The 21,517-nt window shown below is 38.7% G+C and overlaps 2 protein-coding genes across 2 annotated transcripts; one reads left to right on the top strand and one right to left on the bottom strand.

The window, feature by feature from the left end:
- Positions 1–435: 435 nt before the first annotated feature.
- Positions 436–11,264, bottom strand: LOC113156573 (myosin heavy chain, fast skeletal muscle-like). Its single transcript, XM_026351801.1, has 41 exons — positions 11,212–11,264; positions 10,771–10,819; positions 10,461–10,678; positions 10,198–10,341; positions 9,845–10,001; positions 9,706–9,733; positions 9,474–9,585; positions 9,299–9,391; positions 9,143–9,206; positions 8,920–9,018; positions 8,731–8,834; positions 8,500–8,638; positions 8,277–8,395; positions 8,026–8,175; positions 7,773–7,943; positions 7,377–7,683; positions 7,173–7,243; positions 6,994–7,081; positions 6,774–6,891; positions 6,531–6,654; positions 6,313–6,449; positions 5,926–6,181; positions 5,498–5,740; positions 5,228–5,404; positions 4,992–5,137; positions 4,797–4,887; positions 4,318–4,707; positions 4,063–4,189; positions 3,867–3,985; positions 3,518–3,714; positions 3,223–3,406; positions 2,984–3,149; positions 2,757–2,881; positions 2,131–2,439; positions 1,850–2,053; positions 1,635–1,760; positions 1,368–1,538; positions 1,155–1,259; positions 972–1,067; positions 760–891; positions 436–554 (listed from the first exon to the last, which is right to left on the bottom strand). Exons 3-41 carry the CDS (start codon positions 10,662–10,664, stop codon positions 537–539), a joined length of 5,811 nt encoding a protein of 1,936 aa, XP_026207586.1. The 5' UTR covers positions 10,665–10,678; positions 10,771–10,819; positions 11,212–11,264; the 3' UTR covers positions 436–536.
- Positions 11,265–13,334: 2,070 nt separating this feature from the next.
- On the top strand, positions 13,335–20,893 carry xab2 (XPA binding protein 2). The gene is made up of 19 exons (XM_026361011.2): positions 13,335–13,479; positions 13,858–14,006; positions 14,651–14,774; positions 14,895–15,092; positions 16,181–16,315; positions 16,421–16,585; positions 16,729–16,873; positions 16,961–17,112; positions 17,238–17,357; positions 17,444–17,575; positions 17,887–18,018; positions 18,180–18,293; positions 18,401–18,563; positions 18,652–18,842; positions 19,008–19,130; positions 19,245–19,416; positions 19,523–19,649; positions 19,732–19,841; positions 19,960–20,893. Exons 1-19 carry the CDS (start codon positions 13,444–13,446, stop codon positions 20,019–20,021), a joined length of 2,550 nt encoding a protein of 849 aa, XP_026216796.1. The 5' UTR covers positions 13,335–13,443; the 3' UTR covers positions 20,022–20,893.
- Positions 20,894–21,517: the final 624 nt, after the last annotated feature.

Genomic DNA, 21,517 nt, shown 5'->3' with positions numbered 1-21,517 from the left:
AGAAAGAATCCACTGGTGAATGTCTAGTCTTGATTTCTTTTGCATGCTTAGTTGAGACAGAAATGTTTACACAGTCACCATATAGTCCCCTTATGAGGACACAAAAGTCATGTGAAATCTAAGTATCCCTCCCTGAAAATCCCACAAGGCTACTAAATGACAGGTCATCAAAAGCTTGAGGAGACCTTATTCTGCTCCAAGATTCCAAGTCAAGCTTTAATTTCTTCCACGGGACATAGTTCAAGGACTTGACTTGGCAACTAACATTTAGTTGTCGTCTGTGACATCTGAAATAGAGCATTGCATGGATGCAGGGCAGGCCTGCAGATCTCTGAGTATTCCCAGAAGACATTACAACTTAGCTTCTCTACTTTGTTTTGGACTAAACATTTAAACAAATTAATAATCAAAAAGAAAACGACAAGATTCAGATTATTGATAGCACTCATCATCTTTATTGAACTGTTAAAGAACCCCCCAACGACTAGTTCATATTTTATGAACTCTGCTGAAAGGCCTCAACTGGATGATGACTCTTATTCAGCAGACTCAGACTGAAAAAAGGGAATAACACATTAACAAATTATATGAATCAAGTTGCTTTATAAAGTTATTTTCACTTTTCATGTAGATATTGAAATATGAAATAATTTGTACAATATATATAACAACAGTAATAGTGCACATCATCAAATAATTTTACTTCTAAAGTCAACATAATTTGTACTGTATCTATACAAACAACCTAACCAAAGTTACCTTTCCAATATCACGGCTCTTGACTCTCAGCTTGTTGACCTGGGACTCAGCGATATCAGCACGCTCCTGAGCTTCCTCCAGCTCATGCTGAACCTTCCTGAGTCTAGACATGTGAGTGTTGGCCTGCTCTTCCTGTGAATGTAATAATAAATAGTAAATAGTTGTAAATAGTAATAATATTATCATCAAGTCATTATGTGTTGCAGACATACAGCATCCTCAGCTTGTCTCTTGTAAGCCTTGACTTTGAGCTGCAGCTTCTCTACCAGATCCTGAAGTCTGGTCACATTCTTCTTGTCCTCCTCAGTCTATACAGATAAAGGATTGTACATGACTACATGATTACAAAGAGAGAACTGAAGAGGAATTAAGGCGTTTTTTTCAGTGGGAATTACCTGGTATGTCAGCTCCTTCACTCTCCTCTCATATTTGCGGACTCCTTTCACAGCATCAGCTCCACGTCTCTGCTCAGCCTCAACTTCAGTTTCCAGCTCACGGACCTGTGATTTGATCGTTCAACATAGTTTTGTTATTCTAAACATTGAACATTTGATTTACATTCCAAAACAACCATTTATGTATGCAATATGTATACATATAATGCATACCCTGGACTCCAGTTTCTGGAGCTGCTTCTTTCCACCCTTCATGGCGAGGTTCTCAGCCTCATCCAGACGGTGCTGCAGGTCCTTGACTGTAACTTCTAGGTTCTTCTTCATTCTCTCCAGATGAGCACTGGTGTCCTGCTCCTTCTTCAGCTCCTCTGCCATCATGGCAGCCTGAAACAGTAAATGGTGTCTAGTTTATTTAACAAAAAACAAGCTTTAAAATTATTTATTAAACATATTCAACAGAACCACATTAAGTTAACTCACATCAGTGATGGCCTTTTTAGCTTTATCCTCAGCATTTCTGGCTTCCTGAACAGCATCATCCACCTCACCCTGGACCTGTACGAAGTCAGCCTCCAGCTTCTTCTTGGTGTTCAGTAGACTGGTGTTCTGGATGTTTAAAAAAAAGTCATCCTTAATATAATATTTGTAATGGATTTCCAAAAATACCAGTTTCTGGTCCATTATTGAAAACACACCTGAGAGTGAAGCAATGCAACACGCTCACTAGCATCAACCAACTCTTGCTCAGCCACTTTGCGTCCTCTCTCTGTCTGCTCCAAAGCAACTCTCAGCTCTTCAATCTCAGCCAGCATCAGTCCATTTCTGCGCTCCACCATGGCAACCTGCTCCTTCATTTCTTCTTGTCCTCTGAGAGCATCATCAAGGTGCAATTGGGCATCCTGACAATGAAGAGGAAAAATGAGAAAACCTTCTTTACTTGTCAATGTATTTTATCTAACATTCACACAAAACCCACCTTGAGCTGTCCCTGGACATTCCTCAGTTGTTTCTGGGCCTCAGCAGCCTGCCTGTTGGCATGGCTCAGCTGAATCTCCATCTCATTCAGGTCACCCTCCATCTTCTTCTTGACTCTCAGGGCATCGTTCCTGCTCCTGACCTCGGCGTCAAGAGTGGTCTGCATGGAGTCAATCACTCTCTGGCTGTTCCTCTTGATCTGCTCCATCTCTTCATCTTTCTCTGCCAGCTTCCTGTCAACCTCACCTTTGACCTGGCTGAGCTCAAGCTGAATACGGAGAATCTTGGCCTCCTCATGTTCCAGTGTGCCCTTTGAATAATTTATATAAATATATCAGTAATAACTAAATAATAAGTTGGTGTAAAATTATCATATTATTAGAAATTATATGAAAGATACTAAAAAAAAGCTAGCTGATTACATTTAATGTGATTACACTTTTAATAAAACTCTACTGTATATTTTAGCATTCCACAAGGACATAACTTAAAAATTACAAAATTATTTATAACAAAATAGCAATACAGAATACCTTTAATTACTAGTATAATTCAAGTTCAGTTTAGTCCAACTCTAGAGTGACTACTGGATGGTTTTTGACTCCCAGCTAAATTTTGATGTTGTACCTCTGCTTCCTCCAGTGCTGACTGAATTTCAGACTTCTCTGTCTCCACTGTTTTCTTTGCTTTCTCCAGTTCGTGGATACTCTTTCCAGTCTCACCAAGCTGCTCAGTCAGGTCTGAGATCTCCTCTGCAGGAAATAACAATACAAAACCAAAGCCAATTACACATTTAGGAGTTAGAACATAATCATTACTTTTTCCTCTTATAATAAGTATAAAGGTTAACATACGCTGCAGGTTCTTGTTCTCTCTCTTCATGGTCTCCAGGTGATCCAGAGTCTCCTCATAAGAGTTCTTCATCTTGAACAGTTCAGTGCTGAGAGAGCGAGCCTCCTTCTGGGCTCCTTCCAGCTCTGCCTGGCTCTCCTCATACTTCTGCTTCCACTCAGCCAGGACCTAGAATAATAGGTAGTTTTAGGTAGTAATGTAGAAGCATTATGTTTTGTAAACTTTTATAACAATTATGTACCTTATCAAAGTTCCTCTGCTTCTTGTCAAGATTAGCTGCCAGTGCATTAGCTCTTTCCACATCAATCATGAGGTCCTCCACCTCACCCTGCAGCCTCTGCTTGGTCTTCTCCAAAGATGCACACTTGGAGTTCACAGCCTCAATGGATTCCTCAGCCTCCTGTAGACGCTGGGCAAGCTTTTTCCTGTAGTGAAGGAGAATTTGATTGTGTTTAGTTAGACAAAATCATAGCAAATATGATATGTGATAGGATATGCAAATATGATGTATGAAAAAGTAGAAATTATCAGTTTACTTAGACTCCTCCAGCTCCTCAGTGCGCTGGATAGCATCAGTCTCGTATTTGGTTCTCCACTGAGCCACTTCACTGTTGGCCTTAGACATTCCTCGCTGCAGCTCAGCTTTGGCCTCCTGCTCTTCCTCATACTGCTCTCTGAGCAGATCACAGTCATGGCGGGCTGACTGGACAGCGTGGGCCAGGGCATTCTTGGCCTTTTGAAAAGAGACAATAGCTACATATCTAAAAACAACCAGTAACCAGCAATAAATGTTCCTTGGTGTCTTCCACAAGATGTTTGTTTTATTTATATTTTATTTTGTGTTATTATGTCCTTCCTTTGAGGAAAGAATGGTTGTTATGGTACCTTCACTTCTTCCTCAATGTGTCTCTTGAGCTCTTCAACCTGCTGAGTGTAAGCCTGTTTGCCTCTGGTCAGCTGAGAAACAAGAGCTTCTTTCTCTTCAAGCTGGCGAGCAAATTCACCTTGAAGGACAATGTGTTAATCAGTATGTGAATGTGAGGACTCCACCCAAACACTGGTTTCATTACAGGTAACTCACCATTCTCTGTCTGCAGTCTTGCTTTATGTGCATTAATGTCATTCAGCTGACGCACATTCTCATCGTTTTTGGCTTTGAGCTCACTAAACTGGTCTTCAACAGTTCTGCACATTTTCTCCAAATTGCCCTTTAAAATTAAACAAGTTTAGTTTCAAAAACATAAATATTTCATGCTTTTCAGTAGATACAATAGATGGACGACTCATCTTGAATAAGGTAAATCTGTTAATTATAGACAAACTCTCAACCACTCACCTTTGCTTTAGCTACAGCCTCCATGTTGCTGCTGAGGTCATCAATTTCCATCTTGTACTCGCTCTTCTCCTTCTCCAGCTTCTGCTTGACACGCTGGAGGTTGTCGATCTGCTCTCCAAGTTCTGCAACACTGTCAGCCTGCTTCTTGCGCAGAGCTGCTGCCGTAGCTTCATGCTGCAGGGTGGACTCTTCAAGGTCACGACGCAGCTTCTGGAATTCAGCCTCACGCTTCTTGTTCATCTCAATCTGAGCGGCTGTTGCTCCACCAGCTTCCTCAAGCCTCTCACTGATCTCCTCAAGCTCCCTGGAGAGGTCAGCCCTCTGCTTCTCAACCTTAGCTCGAGCAGCCCTCTCAGCCTCAATCTCCTCTTCCAGCTCCTCAATACGAGCCTTGATTTGATAAATGTAGGATTAAGAGCACTTCCTAAACTTGTTCTTCTTTAAAAACTACTTCTAATATACATGCAAAGTAAAGTTACCTGGAGTTCTTTAATCTTCTTCTGAAGCTGAACACCTAGAGACTGTTCATCCTCAATCTTGCTGAGGAGCTGACTTATCTCAAAGTCTTTCCTTGATGAAGAGACCAAGAAAACATTTAGTAACATAGTTTTTACTGTTGTAGGTGTGCACAGTATGTGAGAAAAGAGGATTAATGATGTAAATCAAAAATTTACTTCTTGATTTTCTCGTCAGACTGCTGCTTGTCATTCTCCAGATCCATTATAGATTCCTGGGCAAGTTTCAGATCTCCTTCAAGCTTCCTCTTGGCTCTCTCAAGGTCCATGCGGAGCTTCTTCTCTTGCTCCAGTGAACCTTCAAGCTTTTGAAATAAAACGTTGCATTTGTATTGAACATTATATATTTTGTTCCTCAGATGACAGTCAGAACATAAGACCAAAGTTTTACTTACATCGTCCACTTGCTGTTCAAGCTTTGTCTTGGCCTTGGTCAGAGTGTTGACTTTGTCTTCCTCTGCCTGAAGGTCATCCAGTGTTTGCTGATGGGCCTCTTGGAGAGCTTTCTTCTCCTTAGTTAGCTTGGCAATTGACTCATCTTGAGATGCCATCTCCTCTGTCAGGTTTTTCACCTGAAATGACATGATAAGTCTGTTATTTTTTTCAATATATTCTATGATTGATCAACTTTTTTTCAAATTTCTTTATGAATACATCCTTTTAACCTTGTTTTCTGTGGCATGTTTCTCCTTCTCCACTTTAGCCAGGGTGAGCTCCAAGTCATCAATGTCCTTCTTCAGCTCAGAGCATTCATCCTCCAGCTTCCTCTTCTTGGCAGTGAGCTCAGCATTAATTTCTTCTTCATCTTCCAGTCTCTCACTTGTCTCTTTGAGTTTGGCCTCAAGCTGGATCTTGCTCTTAATGAGTCCTTCACACCTTTCCTCAGAATCAGAAAGGTTCTCAACTTCCTATAGTACATTTTGAAAATACAATAGGATGCTATAATTATTAATTTCACAAAATATTTTTATATTCATATTTCTACAGAGCTAATAAACATTTTGTCATTTAATCTAAATCATTAAATAAGCAATTTACAGTTATAAATTAGTGCAGATCCAAAGATAGCATGCGTATATTTCATTCTACTCACAGCAGCCACTTGCAGTTGCAGGTCATTTTTTTCCTGCAGCAATGAAACCATTTTCTCCTCCAGTTCCTTCTTCTTGGCCAGGGCAGTAGCCAGGTCTGACTGCATCTTGTCATAGTTATCTTTCATCTGTTGCAGCTCCTTCTCAGTCTCAGCACTCTTCAGAAGAGGCTTGATCTTGAAGTACAGTTTGAGCCAGGGCCAGTTCTTCACATTCATGAAGGAGCGGATGTTGTACTGAATGGAAAAGATAGATTCTCTGGAAAAAGAAAAAAGAAAAGTGATGTCACTTTGGTGAAGGGGGTTTTGTAGAACTAACGAGAATAGCCATATAAAATCTGTAAATATGAAATTAGTCATGTGTTAGTTCCACTGTAATGTGATAAAAACCTTCTCTCCATCATCTTAACAAACTCCTTCCTCATGACGTATCCTCTGCAAAGAGCCTGAGTCATGGTCACCAGCTCAGCCAGTTTCTCATCTCTCATCTCCTCCAGGGTACCCAGCAGACCAGCTTTAAAGAACACCTATGTTGTAATGTGAAAACAGCAATCAGTACACAGAACAGTACAACAATAGCCCAGATAATATTGTCTGTCCAAATTCACCTTAGTGTGTCCAAACTTGTACTGAGTGTGGTCCACATCAATGGAGCCCAGAAGCTTCTCTGAAGCTTTCTTGTTGTCAATGAACTGTCCCTCAGGGATGACACTGGCATTCAATACTTTGTATCTTCAAAAAAAAAATAGTGATGTTTATAATGAGATGCAGTTTAATTCTTGGTTTGACATTTGTCATTAGATTTTAAATTAATTTAAACTGAGAAATTAATTATTTGAGATAATTGTTACCTCTGCTTAAAGTCACCGTAGAGGATTCTGCTGGGGAATCCCTTTCTGCAAATTCTGATACCTTCCAGCACACCATTACATCTCAGTTGGTGGATGACCAAAGCGTTTTCCATAAGACCTGGATATTGTAAATGTGCAGTTTAAAAACAAAAATCTTTTTGTTACTTTGTACTACACCCAAAGACACAAAATGCACAAAAGTGTAATACAGTCTTCTTACCTGGGGTCTTTGTTTCATTGGGAATCAGGCAGCGGACAAAATGAGGATGAGTGCTCCTCAAGTTAGTCATCAGCTTGCCCAAGTTCTCCTATTGATCAGCAACAACCGATAATCAGTTGACATTACTTGTGCTTGAACTGTAGTTTTTAATTGTTACCCCATGAAAAAACAGTACATACTCTGAAAAGAGCAGAGACGGTCTGGAAGGAGCCACCCTTCTTTTTGCCACCCTTCTTACCACCAGCAGCCTCTGTTTTTTTTCAAGAAAAATAAATAAATAACAACATTTTTTTCCTGCTCCTGTTTGTGTGCACATGAAAACCACGTATTTAACTGATTAACATGAATGTACAAATTGTCAGTTTGACTCGTCGGCTTCTTACCATCAGCCCCAGCATGAGTTGCATACAGAAGAGAAAGCAGCTTGTTTGAAGACTTCTGGTAGAGCTGCACAACTGAGTCATTCAGTGGGTCCTTGTTCTTGTCCAGCCACCCAGTGATGTTGTAGTCTACCGTACCAGCATAATGGACCAGGGAAAAGTGAGCCTCAGCCTTGCCCTTTGCAGGTTTTGGTTTTTCAAAACACTTGCTCTTGCCAAGATGCTGGTCATGCAGCTTGTTCTTGAAAGTTGTGTCAGAGGCCTTGGGGAACATGCACTCCTCTTCAAGGATGGAGAAGATGCCCATTGGCTGAGAGGTTAAATATATTAAACATTAACCAGCAGAAGCTACTAATTTAACACAAATTACTTTAAGAGTCTTACAGAGTGGCTACTTACCTTCTCAATAAGCTCAATGCAGGCAGCCAAGTCCATACCGAAGTCAATGAACTCCCATTCAATACCTTCTTTCTTGTACTCCTCTTGCTCCAGTACAAACATGTGGTGGTTGAAAAACTGTTGCAGTTTCTCATTGGTGAAGTTGATGCAGAGTTGCTCCAAACTGTTGTACTGTAGTTGTGGAAAGGTGTTAATTATCATGTCAACACAGTGATGACTTTTAACACTTCTCAAAATTGTATTAACTACTCACATCGAAGATCTCAAATCCAGCGATATCCAACACTCCAATGAAGAACTGTCTTGGCTGTTTGGTGTCAAGCATCTCATTGATACGGACGACCATCCACAAGAACATTTTCTCATAGATGGACTTGCACAGAGCCATGACAGCATTGTTGACCTAGAATAAAGAATTTGGAAGCATGGGAATAATATGTATATATATTTTATATAATCTCAATATATTTTCCTTTTTTTAACATAACATTTTCATATTTTCACCTGTGGCACAGTTTGACCTTTGGTCACCATCTCATTTCCGACTTTGACCCTTGGGTAGCACAGAGCTTTCAGCATATCAGCTGAGTTCAGACCCAACAGGTAGGCAATTTTGTCGGCCACTGATGGAGAGAAACAATAGGCTTCTCAGTATTGTACACACTAACGTGTTTAGTATTTTCCACAATAAATTGACATGATGAGAGTGGTTTATTTTAATATTTACCCTCAGTTCCGTCAGGCTCAGCCTGCTCCTCACGCTGCTTCTGCTTGAATTTCATGTTGCCATGATGCATCACAGCACCAGTCAGCTTGTAGATGCCTATCTTTTCTTCACCAGTGAAGCCCAAAATGTCAATGGCTGTCTGTATTGCACATGACAGACAACAACTTTTGTCACGTTTGTCTAGTCCTGCTAATTGTGCATTATAAAACTATGTATGATTTGAAACTTTACATCTGTGGCAATGAACTCTTCCACATCATTGATGCTCTTGACAGTCACTTCACCCTGACTAATCATTGGGTAGTCAAAGGGGTTTGTGGTGATCAGGAGAGCCTCTGCAAAAGATTGGGAGATATACAATATTCCACTTTCTTAATTGTACTGTTAAATTCCTAATTAACACGTTTTATTTTAACCTACCTAGGAGCTCAGGCTTATGGCCAGTCATCAGCTGATAGAAGATATGGTAGCTCCTCTCAGCAGACAACTGGAAGGTGACACGAGATTTCTCCAGCAAATCTACAAATAGATGCAAAATTTCATATTTAATGTTAAACCTTTCTAACAATTGGAATTTTGAAAAAAGGAATGGAAAAATTTAATAGAAGGTGGGCAAGTAAACAACATCTAGAAATCAACTTACATGTTTCAATATCTGCTGATGCCAGTTTGCCAGTAGTTCCAAAGTGAATTCTGATAAATTTACCCTAAACATATTAAATATCATTAAGCAAAATTCTCGCTATGCAAGTCAAGTGAATTATATATTTTTTTCTTCTTTTGCCTTTCAACCACTTACAAAACGAGAAGAGTTGTCATTCCTCACAGTCTTGGCATTACCATAGGCCTCCAGTAAGGGGTTGGCAGCAACAATTTGGTCCTCAATTGAGCCCTGCAAAAAAATTTAAAAAAAATTGGATAAACATGCACAGACATTTTTCTCTCTGTCTTTTTGTAAACCCAATTATTCTGACCTGGATTTTGCCTTGTACTTGCTCAGTCTTCTTTGAGCTAGTCATTGCAATTATTGCAAAGTATTGGATGACACGCTTGGTGTTGACAGTCTTTCCTGCACCAGATTCTCCACTAGGGAAAGAGAGAGAGCTTCAGTCTTAGAGATATCTTTGTATTAATCTTTTCATACTTAACTTATTTACTTAATGTAAATGTCCAATATTGTTATCCAGTTATTTGTAAATCACTCACGTGATAAGGATAGATTGGTTCTCACGGTCTGAAATGAACAAATACTCATAATAATAATAATAGAGTACCATTTTATGTCATATCTGCTGTGTCATGTAGAAACAAATTTTTGCCCTCTTTCTAAAATAAAATACCTTACCAGTGAGCATGAACTGATAGCCATTGTCAGAAATGGAGAAGATGTGGGGTGGAGCCTCAATCCTCTTCTTGCCTCTGTAAGCCACAACAACCTGAGCATCGTACACAGGAAGCCACTTGTATGGGTTCACTACAACACAGAACAGGCCAGAGTAGGTCTAGACAAAGAGAGGCCATTAGTTATATAGACATCTATATATTTTAAAAGTGAACTGTCATTCCTCTTTAATGTTAATTTAGAAGTTGTAAACTATAAATATATACTTTATAAATAAAGTATATATTTGTTTTAAACTTTTGCGTATTGTTGCTCTGTATCTTCACTATCACCTGAGCGTTAAATTAAATACTTACATAGATCATCCATGATGCAAAACGCTCTTTGAGGTTATACAGCACAGCGGGCTCGTTGAGGTGGGTCATCATGGCCATGTCCTCAATCTTGTCAAACTTTGGAGGATTCATGGGATGGATATCATCTTCCTTTACAGTGACAGTCTGAACAGAAAATGCAATACTATATTTCAGTTGATAAGCATTTAATATTCTTTTTATAGAGTGGATGTCATCTTATTTTAATATTTCATGAATTGCAGCTAAAGCACTCAATTATCTACCTTTCCTTTGAGTGTCTCAACTGTGGCTTTGCCACCCTCTCTTTTGGTGAGTTTACCCTTGACATACATCTCCTCAGGATCAGTCACAAAGTAGGCTGATTTGGCATCAAATGGAGCAGTCTGGGCCTCAATTCTTTCTCTTTCTGGCTTCCGGAGGTAGATGGCCGCCGGGCCAAATTGCTCCATCTCCGCGTCTGTACTCATGATGGCACTTGACACTAAAAGATTAGAGTAAAAAAGAGTCAAGAATATGTTTGTATTGTTTGGATTTAAATGTTATGGAGGTTGTGTTACGTGAGACACACCTTACCTCAATGTATCCCAAATCAGTGGCACAGATCTGATGTTATCCAAGGAAACTTTTAAAGAGAGATTGATATGATTATTGAAAAATTATTGATAGATTAAAACTATTTTCCACTCACTAGTCAAATTTTAATCTGTTTAGCCATTTTTTATAGCTTTCATAATGAACTCACTAGTATGTAAACTTAGTAGTAACTACACTACTAAGAAACCATTTTCATAGCCAGTGAGTCCAAAATGTGTTGATTGTTCAAAGAATATCAAATCACACATTCAGTGTAAATTCAATGTTTCTAAAGTAGTTGCAAGATTTATTTTAGCATTGTTGTAAGTAGCATCTTCAATTAATGACATTATATCTTAAAGGTTACTAGACATGAAAAAAAGTAAATAGTAAAAGTAAATTGGGTAAGTACACACACGTACACAAACACAAAGCACTAACCTGCGTGGGATGCCAGATGTCAGTTCTCAGAGAGGTCTGAAGCTGCTGCATTTATAGGGGCTGGAACTGCCTTGTCAGCAGCAGTCTACTGCTTGATTTGGTCAAGCATCCCTGTCATCTTAAGACCCATCTTGTGACATTAGAGGTTTAGTAATCTTTTTTAGTATATAATATTGCTTAACTGTCAAAATAGCAATTCAACTAGTCAAATGAAAATTGTTAAATAAGCTACCAAAGTAGGATCAAATTTTTATTACATTTTAGCAAAACTGAAAAGATAGGAAGAAAGCAGGATGCAGTTTCAAATTGCATTACTGCTCCAGGCACTTTACATTTTATTTATTATGCATTCTGAACAATAGTATCTAAACACCAAACTTATGCAAATCCACAAATAATCATCAAATAATACGGTAATAATCTGTTAAGAGATCTGTGCCATTTTGAAAACTAAGTCTTGCCTTAAATGTCATTGGTATTAAGTGTCAGAGCCTGTACATATTTTAAATTTTTGACACATAAAAAAGAGAGAATTTGTTTGTATCACTCACGCACAATATATTAATTTTGAACAAAATGTCATGTAAAACTAGTAATTATATGAATCATATGACATAAAGAAGCAAGGGACTTAACTTTATTTCTGTTCATTCAATGAAAGTGTGATGTTAATGTCAAAAGTATGTCCCAAAATAGATTTTGTGTGCGACACTAACATGTTTTTGAACCACTTATTTGCTCAGATAAGTAATTTACTCATATAAATTTAGATTCTGACTTTCTTGTGGAGGGTTTCATCGTTTTATAATGAGATGTTGTCCCTACTTACCCTTGCAATTAAGCATGTTCATAGCCAGGAATGGAACTTAATTTTGGAGAAGCACCCAAGTGCTGCTGGTATATAGTTGCAGGCCCTTGGCACAGCTCATATTCCGCTATTAAAACCGAATGTAAGGCCCTTTCCCTAAAGTTCAAGTGGTATTACACCTTGCCTTAAAAGGACTAGAAGGACATTTGAGATAAGACCTATAATAAGTCACACTCAAATATCAAAGATCTTTATCCTAGTGCTACATTTGATTCTAAGGATGTTGTTGCTGTTATGGGAACTTGGTGTCCTTGAAAAACTATGTGACTCTGGTTTTCAGACATTGTTGGCTTTAACAACAACCTCTGCGGTCCTGAAAACTAACTAACAACTTCTTAAAGCTCTATCAGAATTAAACAAATACAGTTTTAAATATATTTTAATAAGTTTGTAACTACAAACCTACTTAACAGCCATCCTAATTTATTTAGAAATATTTTTCTTACAGCTTTACCCTGTCACTAGACATGCCAAAACTAGTTACAGTGCATATACATACATAATTTTCTTCCTGCACCCAAACAAAGATCCCTGAGCCTGAAGCAACAAAAAGTGGGCTGTCCCACAACATCCACTATATTCAACTGTGGATTAAGGTTGAAGGCCTGCCCCAGCCTTTGCTCGGGTAATAAACTGGCCTTTCTTATTTTAGTTTCTTTTTTTAGGAAAATATCTTAATCTACTTGAAGATTTGGAGATTTTGTCTTTATCCCTTTGGAAGTAATTAAACGTTAACTAACTATAAAAGTTAAGAGTTTTTATATATAGTTTAATTTTATAAAGGGTGCTAATAATTGGGGTTTAAATGTAGCTTTGCACTATGCGTGTTTCAGCTGCATCAGCATTTCTCTTGTGTAATCGTCAGATCTTATTACATTTAGTTATTTGCTACAAAGCAGTCAAAATAGAAATTTCAGGGAAAATACAATGAAGGCACTATTAAGAAAATGTTTTGTCAGACTTGGGTACTAGATAGGGAAACATCTTAAAATAAGTTGATCATAAACACATAGCCTACAGTGGGTCTTCTTCAGTGCATAGACAATATTTCAATTATGAAACAGCCTGGGTTGCAGTTGGTTTCAGATATGAATATGATGTGAACAGACAGGCATGTTCAGTAATCCTATAGTCCATGCTTAATGTGCTTGTTGAGCGCCATTTCCGAACTACAAACTATCTGGAAGTTGTAGTCTTTGCCGAGTGTTGCGCGCTTGCGTCATCTGTGACGACCACCGCAAGGCCGGAAGTTCGCCGAAGACAACACGCTTTTGAAACGTCTGAAGGCTAGTGTTAGCTATAGTTAGCTTTAACTTTACTTTTACCTGCAACGGTGGAGATTGTCTTTCACTCTCTATAAAGAAATGCCTTCATTAAATGGGAGAACTGATGTTATATTTGTAAGTTATACTTTACCATATACCGTTATCTGTTAATGTTTAATGACAGCGTTTGTAAACTAATGTTAGCTGAGTTTTACTGGTAACTAGCTTAGCTCTGTGTTTAACAGTGTTCAGGTTGTTACTGATCGTGAGATATGAATAAAATAGATTTGTAATTACACATGCATGGCTCCTAAATTATAGTTATAGTATTAAACATTTGATCGTACAGTAGGTATTGTTAATGTATTTATTGATATGATGAATGACAAGTTAAAATTATCTTACGCTTTCACGCTAAAGTTAGCTTTAGCAAACGTAAGTGTTGTTACAGTTGTAAAACGTTGTTACTGTCGGGCTTAAGTTGTAATATGCTGTGAATTTTGGCTGTGTTAGGAGGATGATGATCTTCCTTATGAAGAGGAGATTATCAGAAACCCGTACTCGGTCAAGTGTTGGATGCGTTACATCGAATTCAAACAGAACGGACCCAAAGCTACCCTCAACATGATATACGAGCGAGCTCTGAAAGAGCTGCCTGGAAGGTAACTAACAGTTTTGACAGAGTACCAAATAGCAGGATAAATTTACGGACTTTTCTTTAGGCTACTTTGTCAAGATGTACATGTCAGGATTAATATTGTGTGAAACATCTAGAATTGTGTCCATACAGAGATATATTTATATTCATTGATCACAAGTTTTAGTAACTTTACGTTCTGTTACTTTGTTGCAAATCATGATGTTCTGTATTATTATTCTGTAATGTCTTGTGTGCAGTCTTTTGCATTAGCATGTTTTGGTGTTTTTAATGCAATGGCTACTGCAACACTAGGCTTTCCATGTGGGATTATTAAAGTGTCTGTCTATCTTGTGAAAAGTCCTATTTACTTCAGTGAAGTCTTCCCTTGATTGCTGACTTTGGCACAGATGCACCTATCTCCAGAAGTCTAGCTGTTGTACATAGTCTTCACCTAAGAAACATTTCTTCTGTCATTTTATTGTTTTGTATGATCTTCCATTTGACTTTCTTACCAAGATGATTTTTTTTTTTTTTTTTTTTTAAAGAATCTACCAGATCGTTTATTTGTCCACACCTAATCTTTTTGCTGTGTATTTTATGTATTTTGTCCCAATATTCTTGAGCTACAAAACATTCACTCATGGTGTATTTTTCTCTTTTTTTCAGCTATAAGCTATGGTACAATTATTTGAGAGAGAGGCGGAAGCAAGTCAAAGGCAAATGTTTCACTGAACCTGCCTACGAAGAGATCAATAACTGCCATGAAAGGGCACTGGTGTTCATGCACAAGGTAATACTATAAAACTGTATGTCAAACTTCCTGAATGTCTTGGCAGTAAAAAAACGTAGGATTACACCAGGTTTATGTAAGCTGTGCTTAAAACTAACCATCCGTCTTTTGTTAAACTAGATGCCTAGAATTTGGCTGGATTACTGCCAGTTCCTTGTGTCTCAGTGCAAGATCACAAGAAGTCGGCGAACATTTGACCGTGCACTCAGAGCACTTCCTGTTACTCAGCACCCACGCATCTGGCCTCTGTATCTCCGCTTTGTCCGCAACCTGCCCCTTCCTGAGACAGCCATCCGGGTATATCGCAGGTACCTTAAGGTGAGAGTACAGCGCACAAACCATCTCCACACAGCACTGATCGTATTTTTTTTTCTCTCAGTGTCATATTTGTCTGTCCGAAAGATCATATCAAGCCACAGTCTAGAGCCGTCTTTTTACACAATTTTGAAATGTACTGCAGAGATTATCCAGGCTAGAAATGCTGTCTAACCTACATAGCTATATACATTGCCCGTCCAAAAAAGTCACACACTATGTAAGCCTATAGCTTTCATTACAACATACATTCACTGTGGCATCATTTTGATAGACTTCTGCAGTGTCACAACATTTATACCCGTGCAGAGTTGCATTAATTTTCGCCAAGATCTTGTATTGGTGATGGGAGAGTCGGACAGCTGCACAGTCTTCTCCAGCACATCTCTGAGATTCTCAGTGGGGTTAAAGTCTGGACTCTGTGGTGGCCAATCCATGTGTGAAAATGATCATGCTCTCTGAACCACTCTTTCACAATTTGAGCCCAATGAATTCTGATATTGTCATCGTAGAATATGCCCGTGACATCATGGAAGAAAAATTCCATTGATGGAATAACCTGGTCAGTCAGTATATTCAGGTAGTCAGCTGACCTCATTCTCATTCTGTCCCATATCATAACATTGCCCCCACAGACTTGTACGTTTGGCACTAGGCATGATGGGTGCATCACTTTACCCACCTCTCATTTTACCCTGATGCCCATCACTCTGGAACAGAGTAAATCTGGATATATCAGACCACATGACTTTCTTCCATTGGACAGTTCTTAACCCAGTTTTAGTAGTTTCATTAATCTCCTTAGATGTTTTCTTTGCGTGATGCATGCCAATAATTTGACTCTTCTGAAACAGATCAACATCAGTAGCAGCTTGTTTATCTTTGAGAATGTTTTGGCTTCAAAATCATAGAGCTCCAATCGGTGATAAATGAAACACAACTACTTATAGTATATTGTGCTAATTCAGCAGGATTACTACAGTATTAATGGGTGAAGTTACAGCTGAAAGGAAAAGCTGCTACTTTTTGGTCAAAATTGTTCTGAATGAAAATAATGTTAAAGTGTGCTATTTACTCTTTTTATCATGTAGCTTTCTCCAGAGAATACAGAGGAATACATAGACTACTTACGGTCTGTTGGCCGCTTGGATGAAGCAGCTGTGCGACTAGCAGCTGTTGTTAATGACGAAAGCTTTGTGTCCAAAGAGGGCAAGTCTAACTATCAAGTAAGACTTTATTCTCACCCCAAGCATCTTCCAATGTCCCTATTTTTTTGTAAGCTGAATGGCAAAATTAACAAATCCTATTTTCTCCATTCATGTCTTGAACAGCTGTGGCACGAGCTATGTGACCTGATCTCGCAAAACCCTGATAAGGTGACCTCTCTGAATGTAGGAGCAATCATCCGAGGAGGACTCACTCGCTTCACAGATCAACTTGGAAAACTGTGGTGCTCTTTAGCTGACTATTACATCAGGAGTGGCCACTTTGAGAAAGTGTGTTTCCTCTGAATAGCTTAAGTTCATATCAAATAGACCATGACACACTGAAGGTTGTTGCTGCACAACACTATATTAAGCTAGTCATTAGCTGATTTGACTAATTGACTGTAACTATGTTTGTGTATTTACTTTCTCAGGCCCGTGATGTTTATGAAGAGGCCATCCTTACAGTAGTAACAGTAAGAGACTTTACACAAGTGTTTGATAGCTATGCCCAGTTTGAGGAGAGCATGATTGCTGCCAAGATGGAGACCACTGCTGAGATTGGGAAGGATGAAGATGGTGTGTGAAGACACATAATACTGAAATTACTAGTTCCTTTCAGTTCTCATTTCTTTTGTGCCTTACGTTTTGTCTCTCTTAATCCAGATGACATAGACTTAGAGCTGAGACTGGCCCGCTTTGAGCAGCTGATAGCCAGACGGCCCCTCCTTTTGAACAGTGTACTGCTGAGACAGAACCCTCATAATGTTCACGAGTGGCACAAGCGGGTAAAACTGTATGATGGAAATCCACGACAGGTACGATTTTTTTGTTTTCCTATGCAGTAGTACCACCGTAGTAGTAGAAAGGAAATACTATATACACCACATTGGGTTTGTGTTGTAGATGACTAATAAATTTAATGTCACCATAATCTCTGCAGATCATCAATACTTATACTGAGGCAGTGCAGACTGTGGATCCAATGAAAGCCACAGGGAAGCCTCATTCCCTCTGGGTTTCCTTTGCTAAGTTTTATGAGGAAAATGAGCAGCTGGATGATGTAAGTCACAGAACTATTTTTACAACTATTTCACATACACTCGGATAAGATTTTTAAAATATCTTATATTTACTTAATGTTGCCAGGCACGGACAATCTTTGAAAAGGCTACCAAGGTGAATTACAAGCAGGTAGATGACCTTGCGGCTGTTTGGTGTGAATATGGAGAGATGGAGCTTCGCCATGAGAACTATGAACAGGCACTACGGATATTGAGGGTGAAACACTTTCCCATCTGCATTTATTTTTAGCAGTAATACTAGTTGTTTGCTAGGTGTTTAGTGACACCTAGTGGCAGAACTACAACAGAAACTACAACAATTTTGCCAAATGTCTTTTTTTAGAGTTTTCTTTTCTAGGTTAAAATCTGGCAACTGATACACTTGAGGCTACATAGCATAGTAATATTTAGTATTGAACCAAGGTATTTTGGTTGCTTTGACGTTAAATGAATCCAGTCAGATTTGCGGATATATGCTTTGTAGATATAGTTGTAGTAATATATTTGCTTTTAATGATTTCTATATAGAAAGCTACAGCCATCCCATCCAGGAAAGCTGAGTACTTCGATGCATCTGAGCCAGTCCAAAACAGAGTGTACAAGTCCTTGAAGGTCTGGTCTATGCTGGCAGACTTGGAGGAGAGTCTTGGCACTTTCCAGGTATGTTCCCTATATATCTGTGATGCTTCAGTATATTATCTGAGATAATGATATATATGATAGGTATAAATCACATGTGATATTTCGTTTTGGTCTTAGATTCTCATGTCTATAAGCTGTAGATTGTTTGTCTTTATTCTTTTCCTTTTTTTCCTCCTCAGTCTACAAAAGCAGTGTATGATCGGATTATTGACCTCCGCATCGCCACGCCACAGATCATCATAAATTATGCCATGTTTCTGGAAGAGCACATGTACTTTGAGGAAAGCTTCAAAGTAATAATATGCCACTAAGTCACATCAACATTTATTTTTAGTATGTCTTGTATTCTTCCCTTGCCCATTTAAATAATTCTTATATGCTTGTGTTAACATCTGTTTAGGCATATGAGCGAGGTATTGCTCTCTTCAGGTGGCCAAATGTTTATGACATCTGGAACACTTACCTCACAAAGTTCATTGATCGTTATGGGGGCAAGAAGCTGGAGAGAGCTAGAGATTTGTTTGAACAAGCCCTAGATGGTTGTCCCGCCAAGTTTGCTAAGAGTAAGTAGTTTTGTTAAAAGCCATTTCACATTCGTTTTTAGATAAACATACACTGAAACTAAATGTTTTACTATGCTTTGTTTTTCAGCCATTTACCTGTTGTATGCCAAATTGGAGGAGGAGTATGGCTTGGCGCGACATGCCATGGCTGTTTATGAAAGAGCAACGCAGGCAGTTGAAACTGAGGAGAGGCATCACATGTTCAATATTTACATCAAAAGAGCAGCTGAAATTTATGGAGTTACATACACAAGAGCAATTTACCAGAAGGCTATTGAGGTATGTTAGCATTGTTCTTTGAATTGAAGAAATTAAACTACTTATGGTGCATTCTTTAATTGTAATTTTTTACTGGAAAATTAAAATGATACATATATAATGTTAAATTGTTCTATTTAGGACAAAAATAACCAGAATTTGAAACGTACCTTGTTATTTATCCAGGTTCTTCCTGATGAGCATGCCAGAGACATGTGTCAGCGATTTGCAGACATGGAGAGTAAACTGGGTGAGATCGATCGGGCCAGAGCAATCTACTCCTACTGCTCACAGATCTGTGACCCGAGGGTAAGATAAACTACTTCTTACCTCTGTTTTTTTTGAAGAAAGTATCACATTTAGGTCAATGATGAACGCACATTTCATAATTCCCCTTCTCATATTTTTAATTTGATATTTCAGGTGACCGCTAATTTCTGGCAGACCTGGAAAGAATTTGAGATCCGCCATGGAAATGAGGACACCATTAGAGAGATGCTGAGGATCAAACGCAGCGTCCAGGCAACATACAACACTCAGGTCAACTTTATGTCCTCCCAGATGCTGAAGGCCACAACAACCTCCACAGGCACTGGTGAGCTAACTTACACTAACTCATTAGCATCTGTCAAGAAATTACGGGCTAGTGAGATATTGAGGCAATGAATAATGTTGCGTAACTTTTTTTTCATTGTGTTCAGTGTCAGATCTAGCTCCAGGACAGATGGGAATAGATGACATGAAGATGTTGGAGCAGAAGGCTCAGCAGCTTGCTGCAGAAGCTGAGCAGGACAAACCCAAGCCAAAAGAAAAAATTCTCTTTATCAGGTTTGTTTGTGATTTATTTTTTCTTTTTATTCTTTTCTTTACAAAAATTAGACTTATAATATTGTCTTGATATGTTGAGCAGGAGTGACACTTCTCGCAGTGAGTTGGCTGAGCTTTCCAAACAAGCCAATCCCGATGAGATTGATATTGATGATGATGACGAGGATGAAGATGAATCACAAGGACCGGATGGTGAGTGGCACAACAGCAGTAAAACTAAAAGTAATGGTGATTGTTTAAACATTTATGAAGGTGTTGTTTTATTTGTGAAATTTGTTTACTAATTGCCTTCACCTTATGACCTTTACAGAGGTGCAGCTTGAACAGAAGAGTGTCCCCACAGCTGTCTTTGGAGGCCTAAAAGATGACTGAAGATACCTTATTCACTGGACTGTAGTCGCAGAATAGGCGCCATTTTTAAGTTGTGTAAATGTTCAGTTGTATCCACTTTGTTTTCACAGTATGTTATTATTTGTGAAACAGTCAGTTACAGTCAGAATGGTTTCCTTTTTTTGATTTTTGTTGGTAGAATGCAAAGGCTTGAACCACAGTTAGTTTTGGCCACATGGTGTCAGTCTTTTTCAAGTGTAAGGCTCCAGATAATTGCTGTTCAGCTATTTCTTTGCTTTGACACACTAATAATGTGGTTACATGATATCTGTAACTGATGTAGTTTGTCTGTTTCCGAACATTATGTAAAATACTTTTCTACACCTATTAAATGCTTAGAGGAGGAGCTTGGTTTCTTAGACAGGGAGCGTTTATTTGAAAGTTGCTCACTCAAGCCTCATGTTATTGACTTGAGGATCAGTAGGCAGGTGGAGTTGTTGCAAAGTCTACTGGTTCAGAAGATTTCAGAACCTGTATGCATTTTTCACTATCCAAATATTAAACAATACTCTAGCTATTATTTTACATCTAAATTTTGTACAGTTAAAAAAAAAAAGCACTGCAAAAAAAACGTTAATTGTAAATGTTAATTGGAAAGATTTTCTAATCCCTGCGGTTCTAATTTCAGGTCTCTCACTCTCACCAGCTGTTGCTGGTAATGCTATAAAAATGTCTTTCAGTGTTTTGGAATATAATACCTTTGACAGTTATTCTATTGCCAAACGGTAAACCTTTGCATTGTTTTGTAATAATGCTTCAGCAATTCTGGCTGTGATAAGCTGGCCTCTTTGAATTTCTGAAGCTTTCTCAACATGGTCTTAAATGCATTTGTAATAAAAAAAAAATTATTTAAATATGTTAAATACTATAACTGATGGTGGAAACTGTTCTTAAAAACAGGGTAGAAGTGTGAACTGCAGTGCTTCCTGTAGCTGTGGATCAGACCTGCACATCACTCAGGAGGATTTTTAGTCCATTCTTCCTGTAGAACTGCTTTAGCTCTGTCAAATTCTTTGGGCGTTGCGTGTGTTGTTCTCTTCAACTCGTTCCATAGCTTATCTATTGGGTTGAGGTCTGGGCTCTGACTTGGCCACTCCAAAAGGTGGATTTTGTTTTTCTGAAGCCCTTCTGTTGTGTGTTTTGGGTCATTGTCGTGTAGCATCACTCAAACTCTACAGAGTTTCAGCTGATGTACAGACATTCTCACATTATGCTGAAGAATGTTTGACAGACCTTGGAATTCATCTTCCCCTCAATCGCTAGAAGCTGGCCAGGCCCTGATGCAGCTAAGCAGGTTCAAATCATGATGTTTCCTTCACCATACTGGCTCTTTCGCCAGCTTCAGGCGTGCAGCAATGTTCTTTTTAGTAAACAGCGGCTTCCTTTGTGGTGTCCTGCCATAGACACCCTGCTTGGTCAATGTAGACTCATGAACACAGATGTTAGCCAGTTCCAATGATGCCTTCAAATCTTTAGCT

Source organism: Anabas testudineus, chromosome 8, assembly GCF_900324465.2.
Source record: "Anabas testudineus chromosome 8, fAnaTes1.2, whole genome shotgun sequence".
Lineage (NCBI taxonomy): Eukaryota > Metazoa > Chordata > Actinopteri > Anabantiformes > Anabantidae > Anabas > Anabas testudineus.
This window is presented reverse-complemented; position numbering and strand designations above follow the sequence as displayed.

Excerpts from the sequence above, each read along its gene's own strand:
- LOC113156573 (XM_026351801.1), bottom strand. The coding sequence starts at position 10,664 with ATGAGTACAGACGCGGAGATGGAGCAATTTGGCCCGGCGGCCATCTAC. Across the intron at positions 7,244-7,376 it reads AACTCATGCTGGGGCTGATG|AGGCTGCTGGTGGTAAGAAG; the intron begins GTAAGAAGCCGA and ends GAAAAAAAACAG. Across the intron at positions 6,182-6,312 it reads GTTAAGATGATGGAGAGAAG|AGAATCTATCTTTTCCATTC; the intron begins GTTTTTATCACA and ends TTCTTTTTCCAG.
- xab2 (XM_026361011.2), top strand. The coding sequence starts at position 13,444 with ATGCCTTCATTAAATGGGAGAACTGATGTTATATTT. Across the intron at positions 14,775-14,894 it reads CACTGGTGTTCATGCACAAG|ATGCCTAGAATTTGGCTGGA; the intron begins GTAATACTATAA and ends TTGTTAAACTAG. Across the intron at positions 19,131-19,244 it reads CACAGATCTGTGACCCGAGG|GTGACCGCTAATTTCTGGCA; the intron begins GTAAGATAAACT and ends TTGATATTTCAG.